At 41.7% G+C, this 22,779-nt stretch overlaps 2 protein-coding genes across 9 annotated transcripts in view; one reads left to right on the plus strand and one right to left on the minus strand.

Annotated features, from left to right (window-relative positions):
• Positions 1–4,657, plus strand: part of ACOT12 (acyl-CoA thioesterase 12) — a 31,739-nt gene extending 27,082 nt beyond the window's left edge. For both annotated transcript variants that reach the window (XM_035099974.3, XM_035099975.3), the window contains 3 exons: positions 628–756; positions 1,676–1,799; positions 3,634–4,657. In XM_035099974.3, the coding sequence (XP_034955865.1) occupies positions 628–756; positions 1,676–1,799; positions 3,634–3,777 (397 nt within the window). In that variant the 3' untranslated portion in view covers positions 3,778–4,657. The remainder of the gene's footprint in view (positions 1–627; positions 757–1,675; positions 1,800–3,633) is intronic.
• Positions 4,658–5,220: 563 nt separating this feature from the next.
• Positions 5,221–12,392, minus strand: ZCCHC9 (zinc finger CCHC-type containing 9). Of its 7 annotated transcripts, none has more exons than XM_088653277.1 (7): positions 12,324–12,392; positions 11,711–11,739; positions 10,451–10,816; positions 8,302–8,452; positions 8,016–8,108; positions 6,788–6,856; positions 5,221–5,956 (listed from the first exon to the last, which is right to left on the minus strand). In XM_088653277.1, exons 3-7 carry the CDS (start codon positions 10,808–10,810, stop codon positions 5,838–5,840), a joined length of 792 nt encoding a protein of 263 aa, XP_088509403.1. In that variant the 5' UTR covers positions 10,811–10,816; positions 11,711–11,739; positions 12,324–12,392; the 3' UTR covers positions 5,221–5,837. The 7 variants fall into 7 exon arrangements, with proteins under 7 accessions (XP_088509403.1, XP_088509401.1, XP_088509400.1 ...); XM_088653275.1 differs by having other exon boundaries at positions 11,510–11,739; XM_088653274.1 differs by having other exon boundaries at positions 10,451–10,824; positions 11,510–11,739.
• Positions 12,393–22,779: the final 10,387 nt, after the last annotated feature.

Genomic DNA, 22,779 nt, shown 5'->3' on the forward strand with positions numbered 1-22,779 from the left:
AGCACGTCAAAGTGCAAGTAGATAAATAGCTACCACTCCAAGCGGGAAGGTAAATGGCGTTTCTGTGTGCTGCTCTGGTTCGCCAGAAGTGGCTTTGTCATGCTGGCCACAGGACCCGGAAGCTGTACACCGGCTCCCTTAGCCAGTAATGCGAGATGAGTGCCGCAACCCCAGAGTCGGTCACGACTGGACCTAATGGTCAGGGGTCCCTTTACTTTACCTTTTAAGGCAGAAATGGTAAATATTGACTTTCTCGTTTTACTGCATTAATAAAGCATATTATTTTTATCTTCAAAAGTTTTGTCAGCACAGCATTTGAAAGTGGAGCAAGGGAGGAAGAAGACTGGTTAGATACAGAGCTGGTTAGATACAGTTTAATAGATGCAGGTTTAAGTTGAACTTGAAGTGAGCAATCACTGTTCCCATGTGGCTTCTTTTTGCCATTCTGTTTGGTTTAAATGTTTACTGGAGGAAAAATGAAGTCACGTGTAACAGTTATTTAATCTGAAATGAAAGCTGCACATTCCTAGTCACAATTTAGATTATAAAGGACATATCCTTTAATTCGTGTTTTACGTAATACCTCTGCTACTAAACTTCACTAATGTATGGCTCATGTTCTTACAGAACATGTAAGGTTATCCAGAATGTGACTGGAGAGGACAAAATATATCACATTACATCCATATCAATTAATGGAAATAAGCCAGATGATTTTTTAATTCTTGTGTCTCAAAGAAAGCCTTGCAAGACTGGGTAAGTAGTTGAAAGCAACCCATTTAGTGGCAGGTAAATTAAAAGCTTTCTACAATAAACTAACAGGACCCACACACCTAACAATAATTATATGCTATGAGTTTGGATGAAATAATTATTTCTTGCAAAATGTGGGGTGTCTTGATTGCTCAGAAACCCTGGACGTAGCAAAAACTGCTTTGTAAAGACTGAAGGCAAAGGTGCATGTGTGAAAGGCCATTTGTGCAACACCCCCTACACTGGAGTGAAGAACTGGTCCCTCTGTCCCTATGGCTTAAGTGTCACAATCTTAACAAGTAACCCACTTTTGCCTGTGTGGAGAATCAGCTGATCAGTGGGGCCTGCTAGCATAGAACTGCAGTGACTGGGCGCCAAGTGGAGAGGTCGCCGCAGGGGGCACTGCAACAGTGATGAACCACTGAAGGCAAGAGACAAGGGGGACTGGATTTGGTATTGCACAGGTCGCCGCTGAAATTTTAAAGCCCAAAGTCTGCCGCTGCTTCTGGGAACCAGTTTGCAAGGGGTCCTACTGTGAAAGGCATGTAGACATAGAGAGAAGAAAAGCAATGCAAGGGTGAAGGGACAGGTGGAGAGAGCCATCTTCCTACTTCCCATCTTCCCCAGCCCATTCCACTTACCATAAATTATTGCATATCACTACTTCTTTACTATATTGTGTGCTACATAAACAAAGAAATGTAATAACCTCCCGTGCAGTGCAGGGTTAAGGCATGAGGTTTTAACAATCCTCCCTTGCACAGAAAAATTCAAAACTGAGCAACTACTGTCTTGTGGCCAATACAGTAGCTATAAATGCAAGTCAGCATATATATTTAAAAAAACAGCAGCAGCAGCAGCATTTTTGACGGCTTAGATTTTAGTTGTAGCTTGTTGATAACACTACTCTTATTAAATTTAGAGACCCTTACATAATAGCTGTGAGGTCAGTTGCCTTGACATCTGTTCCACCTTCTGAGAATTACTGCAGGCGTGAAATCCAGTGTGCGGGATTCCTGATCTACCCTGATGGAAACTCCTCTTTTGTAAGCAGCATTGTAATTAAATACAGTTATTTTATGTGCTTTACTCTCTTGCTCCCTGCCTCTGTGATATGTAGGGCTGGATGATAACTGGTTTTCACCAGCAAAACATCGCAATATATATCATGGTATCTGAAAAAAGGAACTACGCAGAGGTGAACAGGACAGTGTCCTTGCAACTGCTACTAGTTAAGGGTTGGGCTTGGCTACCAAATGGTGGCATTCAGGACAATCCAAAGTACGTCTGGTGATGAGTCATAGTGAATACAAGTAATCTGGGACTGCCAGACTGCTAGCAGGCTTGCTAGGTGGTAGCAGTAGGGCTCAGCAGGCTGCCGCAGCTTCTGCCACTGCCTCCCACTACCACCAGGACTTGCAGGCCGCCGCCACTTCTTCCCACCACTGTGAGGTCTCGCAAGCTCCACTGCTTGTGCTGCTACGAGGCCTTGCAGGCTGCCACTACTATGACATCTGTTTCACCTTCTGAGAATTACTTGACAAATTACTTGACAAACTTGACATGAGTCAACAGTGTAATGCAGCAGCTAAAAAAGCCAATGCAATTATGGGCTGCATCAATAGGAGTATAGCATCTAGATCAAGGGAAGTAATAGTACCACTGTATTCTGCTCTGGTCAGACCTCACCTGGAGTACTGTGTCCAGTCCTGGGCACCACAATTCAAGAAGGATACTAACAAGCTGGAACGTGTCCAGAAGAGGGCAACCAAAATGGTCAAAGGCCTGGAAATGATGCCTTATGAGGAACAGCTTAGGGAGCTGAGTATGTTTAGCCTGGAGAAGAGAAGGTTAAGGGGTGATATGATAGCCATGTTCAAATATATAAAAGGATGTCATATAGAGGAGGGAGAAAGGTTGTTTTCTGCTGCTCCAGAGAAGCAGACAGGGAGCAATGGATTCAAGCTATAAGAAAGAAGATTCCACCTAAACATTAGGAAGAACTTCCTGACAGTAAGAGCTGTTCGGGAGTGGAATTTGCTACCAAGGAGTGTGGTGGAGTCTCCTTCTTTGGAGGTCTTTAAGCAGAGACTTGACAGGCATATGTCAAGAATGCTTTGATGGTGTTTCCTGCTTGGCAGGGGGTTGGATTCTATTGCTACCACTTTCCGTTGCCGCCACAATGCCTTGCAGGATGCTGCTTCTGCCATCACTTTCTGTCACTGCTGCAAGTCTCCACAGGCCTCTGCCACGAGGACTCACAGACCACCGCCACTTCTGCTGCCAAATCTTGTTGCCACTGTGAGGCCTCGCAGGCCAGTGCTGTTACTGCTGCCACTGCCATCACTCCCTATCACGGCCTTGCAGGCCGCTGCAGTTACTGCCACCACTTTTCATCGCCGCTACAAGCCTTGCAGGCTGCCACCACTGCTGCCAACTCCCATCACTGATGTGAGTCCTTGCAGACCACCACTGCTATTGCCGCTGCCTCACATCACTGCCATCGAGTCACCCATCCAAGCACCGACGAGACCCAGACCAACTAAGCTTCCACAGGGCTTCAGGGCTTACCTTTGGATGCAAGGTCACTTCAATAATCTTTCCCTGTTAATCCAGAAGATGGCAGTGTTATGCCTGCCAGTGCTATCTGCACTTTTCTGGTGGCTTAAAGCACCAACTTAGGTTTTTCCTATGCTATCTGGTAGGCCAACACAGAAAGCAATTGAAACGTTCTTGCATATTCATACTGCTCTGACCAGCAAGAAGTGATGCACTGAAATGGTCTTAAGAATGAAGCCCAAGTTGTTGAGTATGAAGTAGAACAAGATGTTTTTAGTGGTTATTTCACATAACTCATGTTAACCTTATATATGTTTAAAGGTTTCCTACTGCATCCAAGGAACACCTGGTGTTATGCCTTATGTTGCTGCAACTCTTGATGGCTCATCAAAATCAATTGAGGATACAGCTTCTGGGTGCATTCGGTTCTTGGAGTTACAGAGTAGCACAATGGACTGCATTTAGTTAAGCAATACTGTGTAAATAACTTTACCATTCTTTACATCTTATACACAAGTTGTCATTAACACCAATATTTATCAAGCTGGCAAGTCAGTTGCTACCTACTTTTATGTTCAGGACCTGTATATCTAAATCATCACAATGTTCTACATCATCATACGATGGAGCTATTTAATGATAAATTCAGTAACTAAGTTAAGTCATCTTTCATCAACATTTCATTGTTCTTTTGGAGTCCTCAGAAAACTTGTCAAAGCAATACGTATTACTGCACACAATTTAAAATACTGATTTTTTATTTATTTAAAAATATCATTGTATGTAAATTTTAATTTCTATTGTAAATAATTTTCCTAGTCTATTGTTAATCTCAGCTAACAGCCGTATTTGTTATTCATGATTTTGCAGTTACATAGTGCACGTATGACATTCGGTAATAGGCACCGATTTCAGAATCCTGAGAATGTCAGGTTGTGTTTCCTATTTCTTGTAGTTGCAAAAACAGATACTGTGCATAGGCCAAGGCTGTATTTGAACAATTAAGTCCTGGCTTAGTAAGGGCATGAATGATCTCCATGTGCTTTCATGCAGCTCCTTTGCTCTTCCCTCTACACAAGAGTAGGATGCCATAGTTAAAACTTGGCTTATCGATCCTGACTTGTTTGGAAGGCATTAACCATAACGATTTACTGCTGCTGCCCAGATTGTTTTCCTGCTTGCACAAAGGGAGTAGCAATGGGGCAGCATGTGAATATATAGGTGTCCTATGCTATTTTAAACTACTTGATACTGCTTTCAGAATGAGTTACTGTATACATTTTAGTCATATCAACACACACCTTTGAATTAAATAATTAAAACTATGAGTGTTATGCTAATTTAATTTAAGGCTGTATAATTATCTCGTTATTTATTATATTTTGGGTTTTAGATGGTATTTTTGTTATTGAACTTACCAGGAAAGCAATGAATAACTAAAACTGACAGAATTCCAGTAGATTTTAGTAGGAACTGAATCAGGTGCCCAAAGACAACATTCCAAGAAGTGCAATCTTCCTTCAGTGCTGTTCTATCACTGAATCTTGCACGCAACTATGTGCTCTAACCTGAGCTACAGCTGTTTCTCAAAATGTGATGCTCCTTTTGCAAATGGCCACTCTCCACTCGCTAACCATCCCTGCTCCTCCAAAGTAAAAGAAAACTGATATAGCTGAGAAAAGTTCTTCCAGAAGCCACATGGGCAGTGCCATTAACAGATCATCCAGGAAATACACTTTGAAACTGTTGAAGTGTAAGTAATTTGTAAGGAGAGAATGGTAGTTAAAGACTAAATCTGTGATTATCCAGATGTCACAGCAGACAGCAAGTAGTCAACATAAATGAAATTGCAAACCATAACACTGCAAAGAATACAATTATTCAGAAAACACAAGAACTTGATACATGTGGTTTTATTACACTGGTTTATTTGTGGGGGAGGGAAATGACTTCATCAAGTATTTAATTCAACTAAAAACACAATCATTTCATTGTTATTCATGCTGCAAGATCAACCCTGCTACCAGCAATGTTTTAACTTTGCTTTTGGCTATTCAACTGTTGTCTCATTCCCATGTTCATGGTGAGGTCAAGAACTTCAACACTAAAATAGGACTCAGTTTCATTTTGAGATACCTTCTGTCGTAGCACGTTTCATTTACAAAAAGCAGATTGACCTATTAGCTCTCCTTCCCATTTGTTTATTGGTATGACTACTCTCCACTGAGTAACATGTTATATTACCCACTGACACGCTGGTTGGAAAACCAGCAATTGCATAGTTTAACTTTCTGTTCAGAGATATACTGTCATGCAGTCACTTGCTGCAATTTATCTTCTGGCAAGGCATTTCCTCTCCTCTCTAGGAAGCTTCCATTCAAGTTAGGGTTTTATTAAGTGATCATCACTTAGCAGACTGCAGTTATGGCTTATTCTGGAACTACAGTCCACAGTCCATTTTTAGTAGTATAACTTTAAGCCAAACACCGAGAATTGTTGTAAAGAATGATGCCAGACAGCAGTTGTCAGAAGTTAACAACTTTAGCTATTTTTGGTTTTGGTTTTTGCGGTTTAGGGCTGTCTAAAACCTCTTGGTAATCTGCACTCATTCCTTTGAGCCATCGACCAACAGTTGCCACTCGATCTAGGAAAGGAAAAATAAATGAATGTGTAAGAAATCAGCTTTCTGATCCAAGTGCTGAGGAACACATACGTAATTCAGCATTGCAGTTTTACAGCCTACTTTGTGCTCTTTACTCCAAAATAAGTCTTAATGAAACCAATGGAGATTACTCCTAAGTCTTGTACATTTTTGAACAAGACTTTCTGACAGCAACAAGTTGCAAATTCCAATGCAGTATAACATTGACACTGATGTCACTTGCTTTGTATCAGCCATACAGAAATTATGGGTATCAAAATGAATGCAATCTCTACCTGCAAGTTGATGCACTATGTAGAGTTAGCATCACACCCCCAGTTAATGGCCTGTTTAAAGATAATAATAACAACAACAACAACAACAACAAGAATAATTTATTTATACCCGCCCATCTGGCTGGGTTTCCCCCAGCCACTCTGGGTGGCTTCCAACAAAACATTAAAATACAGAAATCCATCAAACATTAAAAGCTTCCCTAAACAGAGCTGCCTTAAGATGCCTTCTAAAGGTCTGGTAATTGTTCTCTTTGACCTCTGGTGGGAGGGCGTTCCACAGGGTGGGTGCCACTACCAAGAAGGCCCTCTGCCTGGTTCCCTGTAACTTGGCTTCTCGTAGTGAGCGAATCGCCAGAAGGCCCTCGGCGCTGGACCTCAGTGTCCGGGCAGAACAAGATGTGGTCAATAAGGTGAAATTGAGGGTTGTACCACTTGTTTTATAATTCATAATCAGTAGTCAGAGTTCACTATTTATATAGAATGGTTCACAGGTATATAACTACACTTTAGGATAAACAGAAGTTATTTCATCCCTCACCTGCATTTTGATTTTCTGGACAATCTTTTTTAAAGTGCTCCACAGATCCACAGATCCTGCAAGCACCTCCTGTAGAAGATAAAAGACACCCACACAAAAGTATTTAGCCACAATATATGAATTAACAAATGCCAGATGTCAAGTGTACAGAGCAAGTTTACTTTTTTCCAAATAATTTTTATTATTAATTAATACAGAGCAAGTTTACAATTCCTAAACACAAGGAAGCAAAACTCACTGTTCATATTTTTGTGCTCCATCGCATCAAAACTACAAGGCTGATTCAGATGGGCAGCTGTGTTAGTTTTAAGGGACCACAAGGTTCCTCACTGTTTTTGCTAACAAGATTTGTTGTAGCATACACTTTTATGCACAAATGTTGTTTCAGTTGGCAGTTATATATATATAATATACACAGAGAGTCCAAATGGCAAGCCAATACAATCTGTGACAGGAGTCCATTGTTTCAATTTAAGCTAAACAGAATCAAATTTCTTGATTAGCAACAAAATGAGATCCTATCAAGAAGTTTGATTCTATTGAGACAATTGGTTCCTATTGTTCTACAGATCACGACCCAATGATTCCTTATTTTGATATTCATGGTTACTGCTCTTGCAAATGGTAATTTTGGTTATCTTAAGCTTTCCAGATATATATTATATTGATATTTTATACTTCGTTGATTGATCAACTATCATAAACACTTGATTGAACCGACATTCAAGAATTTAGCAAGTTATTTTTTTAATGCATTTCATGGTGTAGCATGTGATACTGCAGTTGCTATGATTTGTGTGCATGTGGTGGGGAATGGATAACAATCTATGCTGTATGTACATGAACAGATAGGTGTGTTATGGGTTTTCAATATGGCCGACATTTAAAGAGAATAATGGAATACTACTCTGCTGTATCTCTAAAATTAAGTGGGTCCCCCCCCCAATTAAATGTAAATACTTTGAAAAAACCTTTATGGGAATCCATTTGGAATTTTAGAGCTGCTTCTCAAGTAACCAGTACAAAAATACTCGTGATAAGGGGCAAACAATGTCTTTGACAATGAGCCAAAATTCCCAAACAGTGGTGAGAAGCATACAAGGTTGCCAGTGATAAAGCTGTCTCTTTTCACTTCTTGAACTAAGAAAGGGGGAGTACCCTCATGTCCATTAACTTACCGTAGTTATTTTTTTGGCAGGGGAGGGGGGTATGCAACAGTTGCACTCACCTTCAGCATAGAGTCCTTTAGGATTATCAGGACATGACCTTGAGAGATGTCCCATCTCACCACAAATGAAGCATTTTGCATATGGAAATTCACCTGTAAGAATTCAATCACGTTACAATTGAAATATCCACACTAAAATTATATAAGACACTGCAGTGAGGCAGCATTACCGTAATCTAGAATGGTTAAAATCATTAATACTATGTGAATTGTTGAAAAATATTAAGACAGGCATGTAACTTTTACCATGCCCAACATTCAATCGGGTTGTAGATATTACACGTACCAAGAGCAGGATCTATTTTTGCTCTGCATTTGTTGATTTCATGCTCTGTAGATCCACAGCGGTAACAAATTCCAGTTCCCATATCTTGGCTTTCAAGTACAGCTGGGCAATCCGCCACACCGTGTCCTGGCTTTCTGCAGTGGAAGCACACCTTTGGCGATACAAGGTGAATTACTAAGTGAGCAGAAAGAGATATGAACTGAAAGCAATCTCTTTTTCTGCTAGCCACATTTCAAATGAATCTTACCCCTGCCCCAACCAATGAGATCTGATGAAGTAGGAGCCAGTGATGCATAGTTAGAGTAACACAGCCACAGTGTTTTAGATTTTTAAAGAACTGCACGATATCTTTAGCATCATGACTAATTTGGCCATTAATCTGAAGTTAAGATTCCTGAAGAGCAAAGCCATTCTTCTCACCAAGCCTCTCATTTAACAATGGTATTTGAGAAAATACCATTCAGAGAAAAGCCAAAGGCTTGATTAGGATCCTAAACATTCAATGACATCACCCTTTTTCTAGCACTAAGTATAACCTGAGACACCCATGGAACCGCATTTGAAAGCAGTTCCACAAACCGTACTTAAGCACAACAAATTCCACATATTTATCTATTTAACCTTGAGTAGGAGCTAGCTAGGAGATCTGGGTGGCACTGTGGTCTAAACCACTGAGCCTAGGGCTTGCCAATCAGCGGTTGAAATCCCTGCGATGGGGTGAGCTCCTGTTGCTCGGTCCCAGCTCCTGCCAACCTAGCAGTTCGAAAGCATGTCAAAGTGCAAGTAGATAAATAAGTACCGCTCTGGCGGGAAGGTAAATGGCGTTTCCATGCACTGCTCTGGTTTTGCCAGAAGCGGCTTAGGCATGCTGGCCACATGACACAGAAAAACTCTGCAGACAAATATCGGCTCCCTCGGCCAGTAAAGAGATGAGTGCCGCAACCCCAGAGTTGTTCGCGACTGGACTTAACTGTCAGGGGTCCTTTACCTTTACCTTTTTTAGGAGCTACAGTAGTTTATGGATTCATCACTCCAGAAAATTACACTGAAATGGGTAACTCAAGTAGCCCAAAGTATACGTGCCCATTAAATAACTCTATAAACTGATGCCAAGAGTACCAAATTCTACATCACAATCATCCCCTAAATGCTTTGTGAATTCTGGAAAGGTGATATTGCTCCATAATATAATCATGCCCAGTGAAGTAGCATAACTAAACTATTGGATTATGAGTGCCATCACTCTTTGTAAACCTAACCTAACAAACGGGCTGTAAAGAAACATAAAATAAAGAATTTTTTCCCCCCTGTTGTGCATGACTTCTGGAAGTCCTCATGAGTGTTTTTCTCTATAGACAGCTGCTTTTACAGCTCTCTTACTGTGATCTGAAGTGCATAAATTGATTCTGCTTTTGTATCAGTTGTAATGCAACCTGCAGGTGAAAACTGCCATAGAAAACATTACTATTGTGCATAAAACCCATAACTTTCATTTATCAGTATTTAATTTCCCATCCCTACAATCTGTAGCATGACTGAATTATCACTCTGCTATAAAAGAGAGAATAAAGACACAACAAAAATCAAGAGTGCTGAATACAGTAATAGAAATACAAACTTCCTTGGCTCATGAACACTTAAGTATAACAAAACATTTAAATATAGCAGAACAAACATAAATTTCTAGTTCAGCTTTAATAATTTTGAATATTCAAAGCAAAACAAAGTCTGTTAAAACATTAAAGAATATCTGAGCATTAAACATACATGCAGATCCATAAACCGTCAATCTAATTCAGAAACAAGCTTTTTACAAGTAGATAAAGTGCTGTGTACACAAAAGACTGCAACATGAGGAGAAAACCTATTTTCAGGCTAAAGTGGGGAACCTGTGACCCTTCAGATGACTGGCTGAGGCTGATGGGAGTTTGGGTCCATCTATATCTGTAGGGCCATGTTCCCCATCCCTGTGCTAAAGCATGCTCAATAATAAATGGAAGCCAAGACACAAAAGTGTTCACTAACGGTTATCTGGACTGAGACAAATTATTGTGATCTCACTTATGTGAGTGAGTAGTGTCATTTGCACTACGAAAAGAAAAAGTAACAGGCAACAAAAGAAAGAAATAACAATGGAACATCACCTTACCATTGTGTTCTTTTTCGTTTCCTGCCTTTTCACTCTTCTCCCCTCTCGCCGCCGGTCCTTTTTCAAAGCTGTTGCTATTTCATCCTTTGCTTCACGGCTGTTGATCAGCTCTCCTTTATGCAATGTCTGAGAGTTCTGTTTTAAATATTCCATAAAACCGTTGACATCTTCATTCGTATAGTCTTTTTTCTTCTTATTTTTCTTCTTCCCTTGAGTACTTCTCAAGGGAAAGTTGTTTGAAGAGCTTTGCTTTCTATTTGTTGTTGCGCTTCCGGTGGCATCATTTTTCATATGTTCCCATGGTGTTGCATCCAGAGCCTTCTTGTTGTGGGTGACATTTGCTCGTGCCCACCTGGTCATGACGTCCTATGAGACTTAAAAGATGTTAGGTTCACATTACTGGATTACTGCTATTTATAGTACAGCCGTGATTAATGAGGTGGACTACAGCTCTTATCATACCTGACCACTGACTGTGATGAGAACTGGAGTGCAACAACAAATACAGGACCACCGGTTTCTTATCCCTGCCCAAGACCCAGAACTGAATAAGCATTTCTATTTGTTTAGACCAGCACAACAGTGCTAGCTGCGGCTGAAAGGAGTTGTAGTCCACAACATCGGGGGTGGGGAGAGAAGCAGAGAACAGAATCAGGCCTCCTTTTATTCCCCTCTGGGCAGTGCCTCAGATCCAACCTTTACCCTTTCAGCTCCCAGTCTGAGGGGAACTGGAGACCAATTGGAGACCAACTGGAGACAAAGTGATGGGCAGAAATTAAGAGTGAGATCTACTGGCAGGTAGATCTGGATGACTTGAAACAGACAGGCAAGGGTTGCTGGTGCCCACCCGTAAGTCAAAGGACAGCAGCTAGAAAAGGCTAACCCACAGATCCTACCCTAAATTGTTGGCATCTGTCTGTCTAGAGACAGTGGAGTGCACTTCCAAGGCTGAAATTAAACTGCTGGAGAATCACAGTGCCTGCTGTGGCTGTGGAGATAGGTAACTTGTTATGGCTGCCTCCCGCATTGTTTTTGCTGCATTAGCAGCACCGAACTGACCTCTCTGGAGCGCAAGCTTTGGCAGCGTGTATGGAGGTCCTGGGCTGCCCAGGCAACAAATCACCCTCTTGGCCTCACTGATGTGGTCCAAAGGAAAGCAGAGCAATACATTTGGCACCAGCTTGGCTGCAGGAGTTGCCGTAAGCAGGCGTACAAAGCGCCATCCAACTGTTTAGGGACACCATTCGGGGATTTTTGTACCCTTAGCCTTCTCTTCTCCCAAAGATGTCCTGCAAGACAGCGGGTACAGATTTATCCTCGGGGTTTTCTCAAGGAACGAGTTAAAGCTGCAAGGCAGCAGTGGCTTAGCATCCTTCTCCCTACCCTAAATAAGACTGCTTTAAAGCGATAGGGTGGGAAACGACCACAATGATTTATGACTTGCGAACCTGGTTCTGGCATTGACCAAAGATTCCGGGGACTCAGCATAGGCTCAGAAGCACCCCAGGGTAGTAATAATAATAAACCCGAAATAGATCCGACAACAAGCCTGAAGTCTGCAGAGTCCCCGCCCGGGATCCATAGCTGCCAAGTTATCCCTTTTTTAAAGGGATTTTCCCTTATGCTGAATAGGCTTCCTCGCGAGAAAAGGGAAAACTTGGCAGCTATGCCGGGATCTTTCCCAACCCGGACTTGAGCATGTTCACTTCCGCGGACACGTGCGGAGCAGCTACCGAGGGAACGGAGGAGCCCCCGGCACTCAGGCCTTCCGGGACAGCAGCCGAGCCCCGGGTGCCCTCCTGAAGCAAGTGCCCAGCGGCTGCAGGCGCCACTTCGCCTTCGCCGCCTCCCGAGCAAGAGGTCCCTCACTCACCGGTGTCAGGAGGCGAGAAGCGCCACGCAAAGCCTCCAGCGCAGTCGAAACTCACAGCCCGGGAGGGAGAGAGCGGCACCGGAAACGTCCGGAGCCCGAACTGCTGCACTTCCTGTAGGTAGGTGGGTGGGTGGAGGCGGAGCGGTTGCTATGGGACCAGGCGCAGGCGGAAGCTGAAGCAACAGGCGGGAAGCGCGATGTTATGTGTTGCAGTTCAAGGCAGCCTGGCTGGCTCAGCCTGACGCTGTGGAGGGTTAGGCGCGCGTAACACATTGAGCCTCAATGGGCTGAAAAGAACCGGGCTCTGTATAGGATTGCAGGTTTAGGCGGAGTGGGCGGCGGCAAAAGAAAGCCACCATGCATTCCCCTCATTTCTTGGTTTCCGATGAATGTCTGTAGCTGTAGGTAAGCACATAAAGTCATGGGGAAAAGAAAGGGCACCCTCTTTGAATTCTGTGGTCTTGCATATGAAGTCATAATAACTAACTCATCTGTTTCATAGCAGGTCTTTGAGTTAGGTAAATATAACCTCAGATGAAGGGCAACACATGATGTATTACACCGTCTCATTGATGTATTTAACAGAAATAAAGCCAAAAGCTGTGTGTGAAAAAGCATTTGTACATCTTATGATTCAATAGCTTGTAGAACCACGTTGAGCAGCAATAACATGAAGTAATTGTTTTCTACAGGACTTTTATTAGCCTCTCACATCATTGTGGAGGAATTTTGGCCCCTCCTTCTTCACAGTGTTGCTTCAGTTCATTGAGGTCTGCTGGCGTTTGTTTATGCACAGCTCTCTGAAGGTCCCACACAGTATTTCAATTGGATGGACGTCTGGATTTTGACTGGGCCATTGCAACACCTTGGTTCTGTTCTTTTTCAGCCATTCTGTTGTAGATTTGCTGGTGTGCTTGGCATCCTTGTCCTGTTGCATGACTCAATTTCAGCCAAGTTTCAGCTGTCGGGCAGATGGCCCCACATTTGACTCTAGAGTACTGTGGTATACAGAGGAGTTCATGGTCAACTCAGTGGCTGAAGGATCCCAGGTCCTGTGGCTGCAAAACAAGCCCAAATCATCACCCCTCCACCACCGTGCTAAACAGTTGGTATGAGGTACTTGTGCTGATATGCTGTGTTTGGTTTTTTGCTAAACATGGTGCTGTGCATTATGGCCAAACATTTCCACTTGGGTCTTGTCTGTCCAAAGGACATTGTTCCAGAAGTCTTGTGGTTTGTTCAGCTGCAACTTTGCAAACCAAAGCCGTGCTGCCAAGTTCTTTTTAGAGAGACAAGGCTTTCTCCTGGAAACCCTTTCAAACAAACCATACTTGTTCAGTCTTTTTCTAATTGTACAGTCATGACCTTTAACATTTAATATGCTAACTGAGGCCTATAGACCCTGAGATGTAACTCTTGGTTTTTTTGCAGTTTCTCTGAGCATTGCATGTTCTGACCTTGGGGTGAATTTGCTGGGACGTCGACTCCTGAGAAGTCTGGCAACCGGTTTGAATGTTTTTCACTTTTGCATAATCTTTCTCACTGTAGAATGATGGCCTTAAAATTAGTTGGAAATGACCTTAGAACCCTTCTCAGTTTCATGGGTGGCAGCACTTGCTACTCTAAGAGCATTGTGTCATCTTTCCTCCTTGGCATTGTGTTAAACTCACGTGAATGCTCCAGACCAGCAAACTGATAAAACTTCAGCAAGTGGGCACACTTGCAAGGGGATTTGATTAGCAGCTCCTGTTTGCTGTTTATCCACTTAATTCCTATGGAAGCAGTAAGGGTGTACTTTGTTTCCCACAGATGATTTCTCCATTTTGGCTTTATTTCTGTTAAATAGATTGCGACACGGTGTAATATGTCATGTGTCGTTGTTCATCTGAGGTTGTATTTACCTAATTTTAAGACCTGCTAAGGAACAGATGATGACTATTATGTCCTGATAATGTAAAACCACAGAATTCAAAGAGGGTGCACTTTCTGTTTCCCATTACTATAGATGCCAGACGTTCACACACGAAATAGGGGTACTTGTGCAATTACGGGAACATCCTTGTTCTCATCAAGAGTCACTGCCGGGATGTCTGTCACTCTCTCCCCACCCATCCCTCACCCCACCCCACCCTACCCTCCTGCCCCCCTGCTTTGGCTTCTTAAACGGACTTGTTGGGAGGCAGACTGTAAACAACCTTGTTTTTATTTTGACATTGACACCTCACTTTCCAGCCATCTAGGTTTTAAGGCTGCTGAAACCAATGATTGTTGAATAGCAGGTTTAATCTCACTGTGAGTTGGGTTGTACTTAGGACAACTGCAACTCAGAAACAGTTGGTGTCATTTACCAGGTGGGTAGATGGTTATTGTTGGGGAAAATAGGGAAGTTCATGAACATGTATGCCCTAACAAACTCCACAGCCTCAAAAACTCTGCCAAGGTAAAATATTTGTTTTTATTTTCTTATGTTTATGATTGGTTAATATATGATAGCAGTCCATACTGTACAAAAAGTAAAAAAACTTGCACTTTCTAAATAGCACCTGACTCTTATATTTATTCTCTGGCTCATTGGCCACATTTAGATGTTGCGATAAACCATTATTTGCTCTGATGAAAAGGCACAACACCCTTTTTCTTTCTCTTGTCTCCTCCCTTACACGGTATGAAGTGACAAAAGTCCCAGTTGCAGTATTTTATCTGAGTGTAGAAAACTGCAGTTAGTATAAATTATAATTCAAGCAGCATCAAACCATGGTTTGATATCCTGATTTGTTAACTAAATTTAATTGGTAAAATCCACAAGTTCTTGTGTTTAGATAGGAAAGGAGGTTTGTTCCAGATCAAATTGGAAACTTTTAACTCTCCTCATGTTTGGAGGAAGTGGGGCAAGGAAGCAGGAGCACACAAGCCAAAGACTTGACATGGCACATTTTTTAGAACTAACCTAGGGTATAGTATAATGCCTGAATATGGCCAGTTCACTCTTATTTATATTTACTTTGGAGTAATTGAATTCAATGAGTTTTAGTTCCAAGTAAACATATTGCCTGTGCCAAAATAGTTGGTTAGAGTAGGATACAAAGCTGTGTTCTAACATGACCACATCACAAAAATTGTCATTAGTTAGGGGTGCAGAATATGATGCCCCAGGAATCTCCTAGGCACTGGTTCAAATGTTTAGGACAGATGGCCAGCTGATGAATTATTTGACGCTATTACTAAATTTTCCACTAGAGGGAGCATGCTCCTACAGTTGACAGTTATTTACAAGTACTGTACAGTAATGTGAATGTTTGGGAGTTTCTAACTTCAAAAGTTAAGCTTTATAGTCTGCTTCTATGTATAGGGGTAGGTGTGCTATTGATTTTCAGCGGATTAAGATTTCTCCGTAAAAACCAGGCTGCTTATACTTATATATACCCATCTTACAGAGCTGCCATTGGAAATGCAGGAAAGTTACTAGGCGACACTGAGACAGTGTTTGGTGCCTGGTACTCAGCTCCATCAAAACTGGTTGAGAGGCAGGTATTATTGATAGAACCATTACCAATGAAAAGAGTGCATCTGTAGAGACACTGAAATTATTTCATTTAATAACTGTTCATGAACTTTCCTGCCTACGTTACTCACACACACATAGAATGTGGAAGTTCCATTCCCTGAGATGGGAGGGGAGGGGACAAGGAACCTGTAGCCCTCCAGGTGTTGTCAGTCCCACCTTCCTTCAGCCCAGGTTAGCATTGCTGGTGCTCCAGGATGATGGGGGTTGTCATCCAGTAACACCTGGAGGGTCACAGGTTCCCTACCCCTGGTTAAGTGGCACATATCTGTTGTAGAAATAAAAACTCTTAAATACTTAAGAAAAGCAAATAATCAATTCCTGGAGTTCACCGAGGTTCTTAGTATGATATATCACAGGCCCATTAAATATCCCACCTTAGATTTATTGAGAACTTATTATCACTCTGATGTGGTCCTGATCTATTTCCTTCCCACTTTTTTGAAAGTAGGGGAAGGCTTCTGTTTTGTTATTTTCATTTCTCTTCCTGAAGAAATCCTACTTTATTTACCGGTACATATTTTACTTGCTTTGTTTTATCATTTCCTACTTGAAAAGTTAAAATGAAAAATTTAAACATAAGAATTTATGTTTATGAACATGAAGTTACTTCCCCCTTAAATTTTGTATAATAAAGTTTTCAATAAAATGGGGAATAATATATTTATAAGATTCATTGTACCGCTTCAAAATAACCCTGTTTGGGCACATGTCCAACCTGCTGATTCCATCCTCATAAATCTGAGTTTAGCTATTGCTTCTCTGTCGGAAGTTGATATCATTTAATGTGGCCTTAAGGCAAAAATTAATATAAAGGAACAACCTATGGAGTAATATATCCTCATTCAATTTGCTGTGCATACTAATACGGTAATCCCCCCTCCCTTTTTAGTTATACACCTGTGCAATAGATATACTCTGTCCTTGTTACTGAGTGAGTCAAATACTGTACTTCCTGTTAAAAATTCCTGATAAAATACTATGTATTATCTTATCAACAATCTTATCAATTATATTTCCTTTTTTTTGCTGAAATGTTCCTTTCCACTTTACAGAGTTTTACCAGTAGATGGAGATATGTACAAAGAAACAGTTTGTTTTACTATTAAATGCTTCCTTCCCTACAGAAAGAACTAGCCTTGATTTAAAAATCATTAGAGTGCATTTAGTAGAGAAAAGAATAATCAGTGAATGACATTTTGAAATGGATTTTAATAAACTGCAAAATAAATACTGACTTCCTGCCACAGTACTTTAGAGTTTAGTGAAATAACTGGTTTCCACCGCAGCTCATCTGTGGCATGAATAACGTGTGGGTACAATACACATTCCAACAGATATTTTTCCTCCAAGCCTCCAAGACTGTAAACTATCTAAAATGTATATTTGACTGCAACAATAGTATTTCCTACAGATGGAAGTCCAATAATAACTGTATTGATAAAATTTAACCATTTGACTATGGTTATCACTGATTCATTAGAGCTATTTTTCTTTTTTTAAGAACACTTTGAATTTCTAATGCTTTTCAGATCAACCTACAGACTAAGCAAGAGATACATGCATGCATACATAATTTTATTTGTATGCCACCTTTCCATCATTCAAACCATGCTCAAGGTGGCTTGTAGCATAAAAACACATTTTGTTACAAGCATAACAAAAACAGCCATAAACAATTAGCGAAACATTAAAAAGTACAAAACCAAATTAAACCGTTTCCACATAAACCATAATAAGATCTAAAATAAAGATACAAAAAAATTAATATAGAAAACAGCAACAACCCCACCCCCAACAAAAAAAAACCCTGAACAAAAAACCCAGCTCAATAGACTTTCATCAGCTTCAGCTTCTGCAGCTGGAGTCAGTCAGGGCCCCACCCTCCCAGGCCAGGTGGGAAAAGGCTGCAAGGCAGGGAGCAAGTCTTCCAGAACTCACAGTCAAGATGGAAAAGGGCCAAAACTGAGCAGCAGGACACCTGTTCTTCTGGAAGGTCCTAGGTTCAATTTTCAACATCTCCAGGTAAGACTGGGAATATCCCTTTCTGAAAGCTTAGTCAGACGGTGTGTATATTACCAGCTGAAACATAGCAAGGTAATTATTGTTCTCTTCGAATTGAAACTGTTGGGTTTTTTGCAGGGGACAATGCATCAAAATGCAGTATGCCATAAGCAATGACAGGATAAATACAGGATTGTGGCAAACCATGTGTACACAGCACTCAAACCAGCAATAGCAGCAGACTGGATACAGTGTGAATAGGAGTGGGAGTGAGTAGGTAATTCTGAGCTAGATTGATCAATGGTCTGATTCAGTGCAAGGCAGTTTCCCATATTTCTAAACCTGTGAGTGATGTTTTTAAAAAGTCATGAAAATTCAGCATTTTAGTGAGATCCCCCCCCCAACATACACATCTTTATATGTAATTTTGTCTAAGATAGGTACACATTTTTGCAAAGCAATTTTCCTTTATATAATGAATTTCTGTATGCTATTTTCATGAATGTATGTTTTTTATGAACACTTTTACTTCAATATATGCATTTTAGTACACATAGCTTAGCTGAAGGACTGTATTGCAAAAGTGCAAATTTTGAAGGATGACTGTTTGCTTGTTTGTCCTTTGTATGTTTTGTTTCTGAAAGCATGGATTAGGTAGGTTCACCTATAAATGCAGTCAAGTTCAGAAGGTCTAAGCCAATGGTGGCCTTGTGCTTCGAAAGGCTTCTGATCCAGTGGAGGCATCTGCTAATAGTTACCCCCTCCATTCTGTCCCCCCCCCCCGAAAATCGGCTCCAGGTAGTTATAGGATCCTCCAGAACAAGGTAGAAAGTGGCATGGAGGGAAAGGGGAATGGGCAAAAATCGTCTTTCCCTCTTTTCTATTAGGAAGTGACTGGATCTAAAAAGCCCTTCCAGAGCATGACAGCATTGCACCAAAGGGTCTAATTTTAATTAAGCCCAAAGGGTCTAACTTTCAATTAAACAGGCTTAGAATTGGTATAAACTATCGGGTGGCGCTGTGGTCCAAACCACAGAGCCTAGGGCTTGCTGATCAGAAGGTCGGTGGTTCGAATCCCTGCGATGGGGTGAGCTCCCGTTGTTCAGTCCCTGCCCCTGCCCACCTTAGTTCAAAAGCACGTCAAAGTGCAAGTAGATAAATAGGTACCGCTCCGGCGGGAAGGTAAACGACGTTTCCATGCGCTGCTCTGGTTCACCAGAAGCAGCTTAGTCATGCTGGCCACATGACCCAGAAGCTGTCTGCAGACAAACGCCAGTTCACTTGGCCTATAGAGCGAGATGAGTGCAGCAACCCCAGAGTCATCTGTGACTGGACCTAATGGTCAGGGGTCTTTTACCTTTACCTTTTTATGGGGTGAAGCATCCAGATGAGAATTTGTATGGCCTGGCATGAATCCCTGCTCCCTTCACAAGTACCTGAATGGTTGCTATACCAGGAAAGCTGCTATTCTGCTGCTTCCATCACTAGACAGAGCTTGGCAGAAAATATCGTTGGTATAAGTTTTTGTCTTTTCACTTCAGTTAGTTTACAGAATTAAACTCTCATTTCCTTGGTGTTTGGTATTTGTTTGAAACTTATTTACTTGTGTGCAATTCTGATTTAATGGAGCAGGGAATCAATCGGTACCTGGTCTCTTCTTGCTGTTTTTTCGAACCTCTCTAGCATTGGTGAAGTTTTTTTGGGGGGCAGAGTGCAAGTTAGCAAGGGGGTTTCTTGCTGCTGGGAGACTCTTGGGAAAGTTTGGAAAAGCACAAGAATTACGGTAGTTCCCCAACTGCAAATAAAATGAGAGGTTTCAAGAGTTAGCAATTACTTGCATTACCAAGGTGACCTTTTAGTGTTGTTAAAGGTGTGATGCAGAGGACAACGACCAAGATGATCAATAATAGAATGTGATTCTATGGCAGAGAGAAATGAATTGGATCATTTATTTCAAGATTTTTTTTAATGGTACTGTGTGTTTTTTATTATCTTCTTCCACACACTTTTGTGAGGGTAGAATGCATATATATTCCTTTTGTTCATCAGTCTAGCACCACAGCTTTTGATAACCTTTTATCTGCACTAGTTTTATCTGAATGAAAGGTCAATAGCTTCGTGTGTGTGTGTGTGTGTGTGTGTGTGTGTGTGTGTGTGATATATTATAATATAGTACTGGGCAATGGAGTTTGCATTTATTAATTCAGCAATCTGATTGTGTCTCTAGTGAGCATCCTAATCACATTTCAGTTTTCTCACCATGTGGATGGAGTTTTATCAATCTTTCTTCCTTACATTCGCTACATTTACATGTAATCTTTCTGAAAATGCATGGCCTCGTTCTCCTTTATCCCAAAGACGCTGTAGGATAACTTTGGTCACATCCATACCATACATTTAGAGCATTCGTATATCACTTTAACAGTCATGGCTTCCCCCAAAGGATACTCGAAACTATAGTTTAAGGGTGCTGGGAACTGTAGCTTTCTTAGAGTGTCCCTTACCAACTCTCTGCACCTGTAACAAACTACAGTTCCCAGTATTCTTTTGGGGAAGCCATGATGGTTGGAGTGCTATAAGAGGGCTTTAAGCCAGTCTTTCACAACCTTGGGTCACAAGTTGTTGGCGGACTACAGCTCCCATCAGCCCTAGCCAGCATGATGGCAATTGTAGTCCAACCAGGCAACCAGGGATGATGGCAGTTGTAGTCCAACAACATTTGGAGACCCAAGATTGGGAAATGCTTCTTTAAATGTATGATGTGAATATAACTGAGTGTGAAATGCATTGTGCATAAGACTCAATCCAGGAGACTCTTCTCTCTGCCTAGGCCCCTATTTCCCCCTCTTCTCTGGGGCTTGTAGAGCAGCAGCAACAGATTAACTGCAGACAGCATCTGTGTCATTTGCCTTCTGCTCTTGCCTCTCTGCGCTCTCTACTTGCCTAACCTTTATTCTTCACCAACAGCTTTTTCTATTATATTGATTTCCTTTAGTTGACTTGATAAGTCATGGAAGGCTTCCACAAACATTCACGTCTGCCAATTTGTCTCTGATGCATCCTCTTCATTGTGATTTAGTTGAAATCACACCTGTTATTGCGCATATATGTTTTAATCCAACCCCTTACAATCTGAGATGTACCCATTATTGATGTGTAGGATGTCCTTGGTGTGTAGGACATTTGAAACAGGAATGAACGAAAGAGGCAAATTATACAAAATTGTCATACACTTTGGAGGATTTAAAAATGCTTAAAATCTCTCCCCCACCCCCACCCTCTCGAGTGGGGATGAAATCATAATCAACACACTCCTTTTATCTCTGGCAAGCTCTCTGCGCTGTTTGTCTCCTGCTGCACATTTTCACCAGATTCTTTTCTCTGCAAAACACTTGAGCTGTCACCCTTGTGGCACTCCAAGTAATGATTTACAGCAGGAGCCAAAAACAGGATGTACTTGGCTGGGGTAGAAACACAGCCAGCTTCATTGAAAACTAGCCGAAGGGACTGTGGCACCAATGGCTGATACAAACAACAAAGCATAGCGTTGCCGGGATATGCCAAGTGAAGAGCTACAGGGATTTGAGTTCTCTCATTGCTATCTGATTTGCTTATTATAATGCCTGGAAAGGCCATGCAAGGAAAGCGGAGTAAACATGGAAAAGGATACGGGCAAGAAATAAAATGTAAAAGACATCTGAAGGTGATATTGATTATTATGTTAGCATAAATAGTTGGTGGCTTGTTGTATGCAGTTGTGCGTAATGTAGCATCTCCAGTTACACTTACATAATTAGTTAGTCATTGAATGTAACTTCAGGTCTGCATCACTCAAAAACAACAGCATTACTAAGACTAGGAGCTCAGCCTTAGGCAAATTCACGGAGGATAAAGATATCAATTGCTACTAAGTCATAATGTATTTATTACCTCCCAGTATAAGAGACAGTATACATCAGAAGACAAATTGCTGAGGATCATGCTCACATCTTGCTTGCGAGCATCCAACTGGGTGATGCCTGGTTGGGCACTGGAGAACAGAGTGCCAGACTAGATAAACTTTTGTTCTGATCCTGCAGAACTCTAATGTTCCTATTGGAAATTAATCCCACTGAAATCAGTAGCTATCACATCCAAGTAAACATATGGCTGGGCTGCTAGTCTAGATTTTATATTATGCTGCTCCTTCCCACTGCACTGCAGAGCAACAGGTGATATCTGGTTTTCAACACCGCATTATATCAGCAGCTAAACTCTCTGATATGCTGATATATCATGATGTCTGAAATTGCCCAGCCCTACCCCAATACTGCTCCTGCTTACATGAACCAGAGCTTGCATGAACCTCCAATCTGGCTCCCACGAGCAGGAGCGGTATGGGGGGTTGATCAGCTGAAGACCCAGCAGCCCCCCACCCACCTCTTAGCAGATCAAGGCCCCAGAGGGGGCTTCATTAAACTGTTCTGTCGAGGTGCAGGCAGCTGTGCACCCACCTGCCCCTCAGAAGAGCAGTTTAAAGAAGCCACCACCACCTTCAGCCCCCTGCCTCCCCACCTCTCTCTTTCTAGGTAGAAGTTGCCAGGATATTACCCAATTTGCCTCTACATACCGTAGTTCCATCCTTATTTCAGACATCAGGATATATCAGTACATCGCAATGTTTAGCTGATGATATATCACGATGTTGAAAACCAGATATTGCCCAGCCCTACTGCTCACAGACCAAACATTTAATTATCTGTTCTAGAAAATTTCCTGGTATCAGGATCAAGCTTGACTGGTTCATAGCCAAGGAGAGCTCATCACATCATTCCAGCTGTTGCTGCAGATTGGTTGCTGCCTACCTGCATGGGCATTGTGGGAGTGTCAGGGACATGCAATGTGAATGGT

The sequence above is a fragment of the Zootoca vivipara genome, chromosome 10, assembly GCF_965207765.1.
Source record: "Zootoca vivipara chromosome 10, rZooViv2.hap1.1, whole genome shotgun sequence".
NCBI classification, from domain to species: domain Eukaryota; kingdom Metazoa; phylum Chordata; class Lepidosauria; order Squamata; family Lacertidae; genus Zootoca; species Zootoca vivipara.

Coding starts and splice junctions, on each gene's coding strand:
- ZCCHC9 (XM_035099977.3), bottom strand. CDS start 10,810: ATGACCAGGTGGGCACGAGCAAATGTCACCCACAACAAGAAGGCTCTG. Junction 8,109..8,301: donor AAAAATAGATCCTGCTCTTG/GTACGTGTAATA, acceptor GAATTCTTACAG/GTGAATTTCCATATGCAAAA. Junction 5,957..6,787: donor TCCAGAAAATCAAAATGCAG/GTGAGGGATGAA, acceptor TTCCTTTCCTAG/ATCGAGTGGCAACTGTTGGT.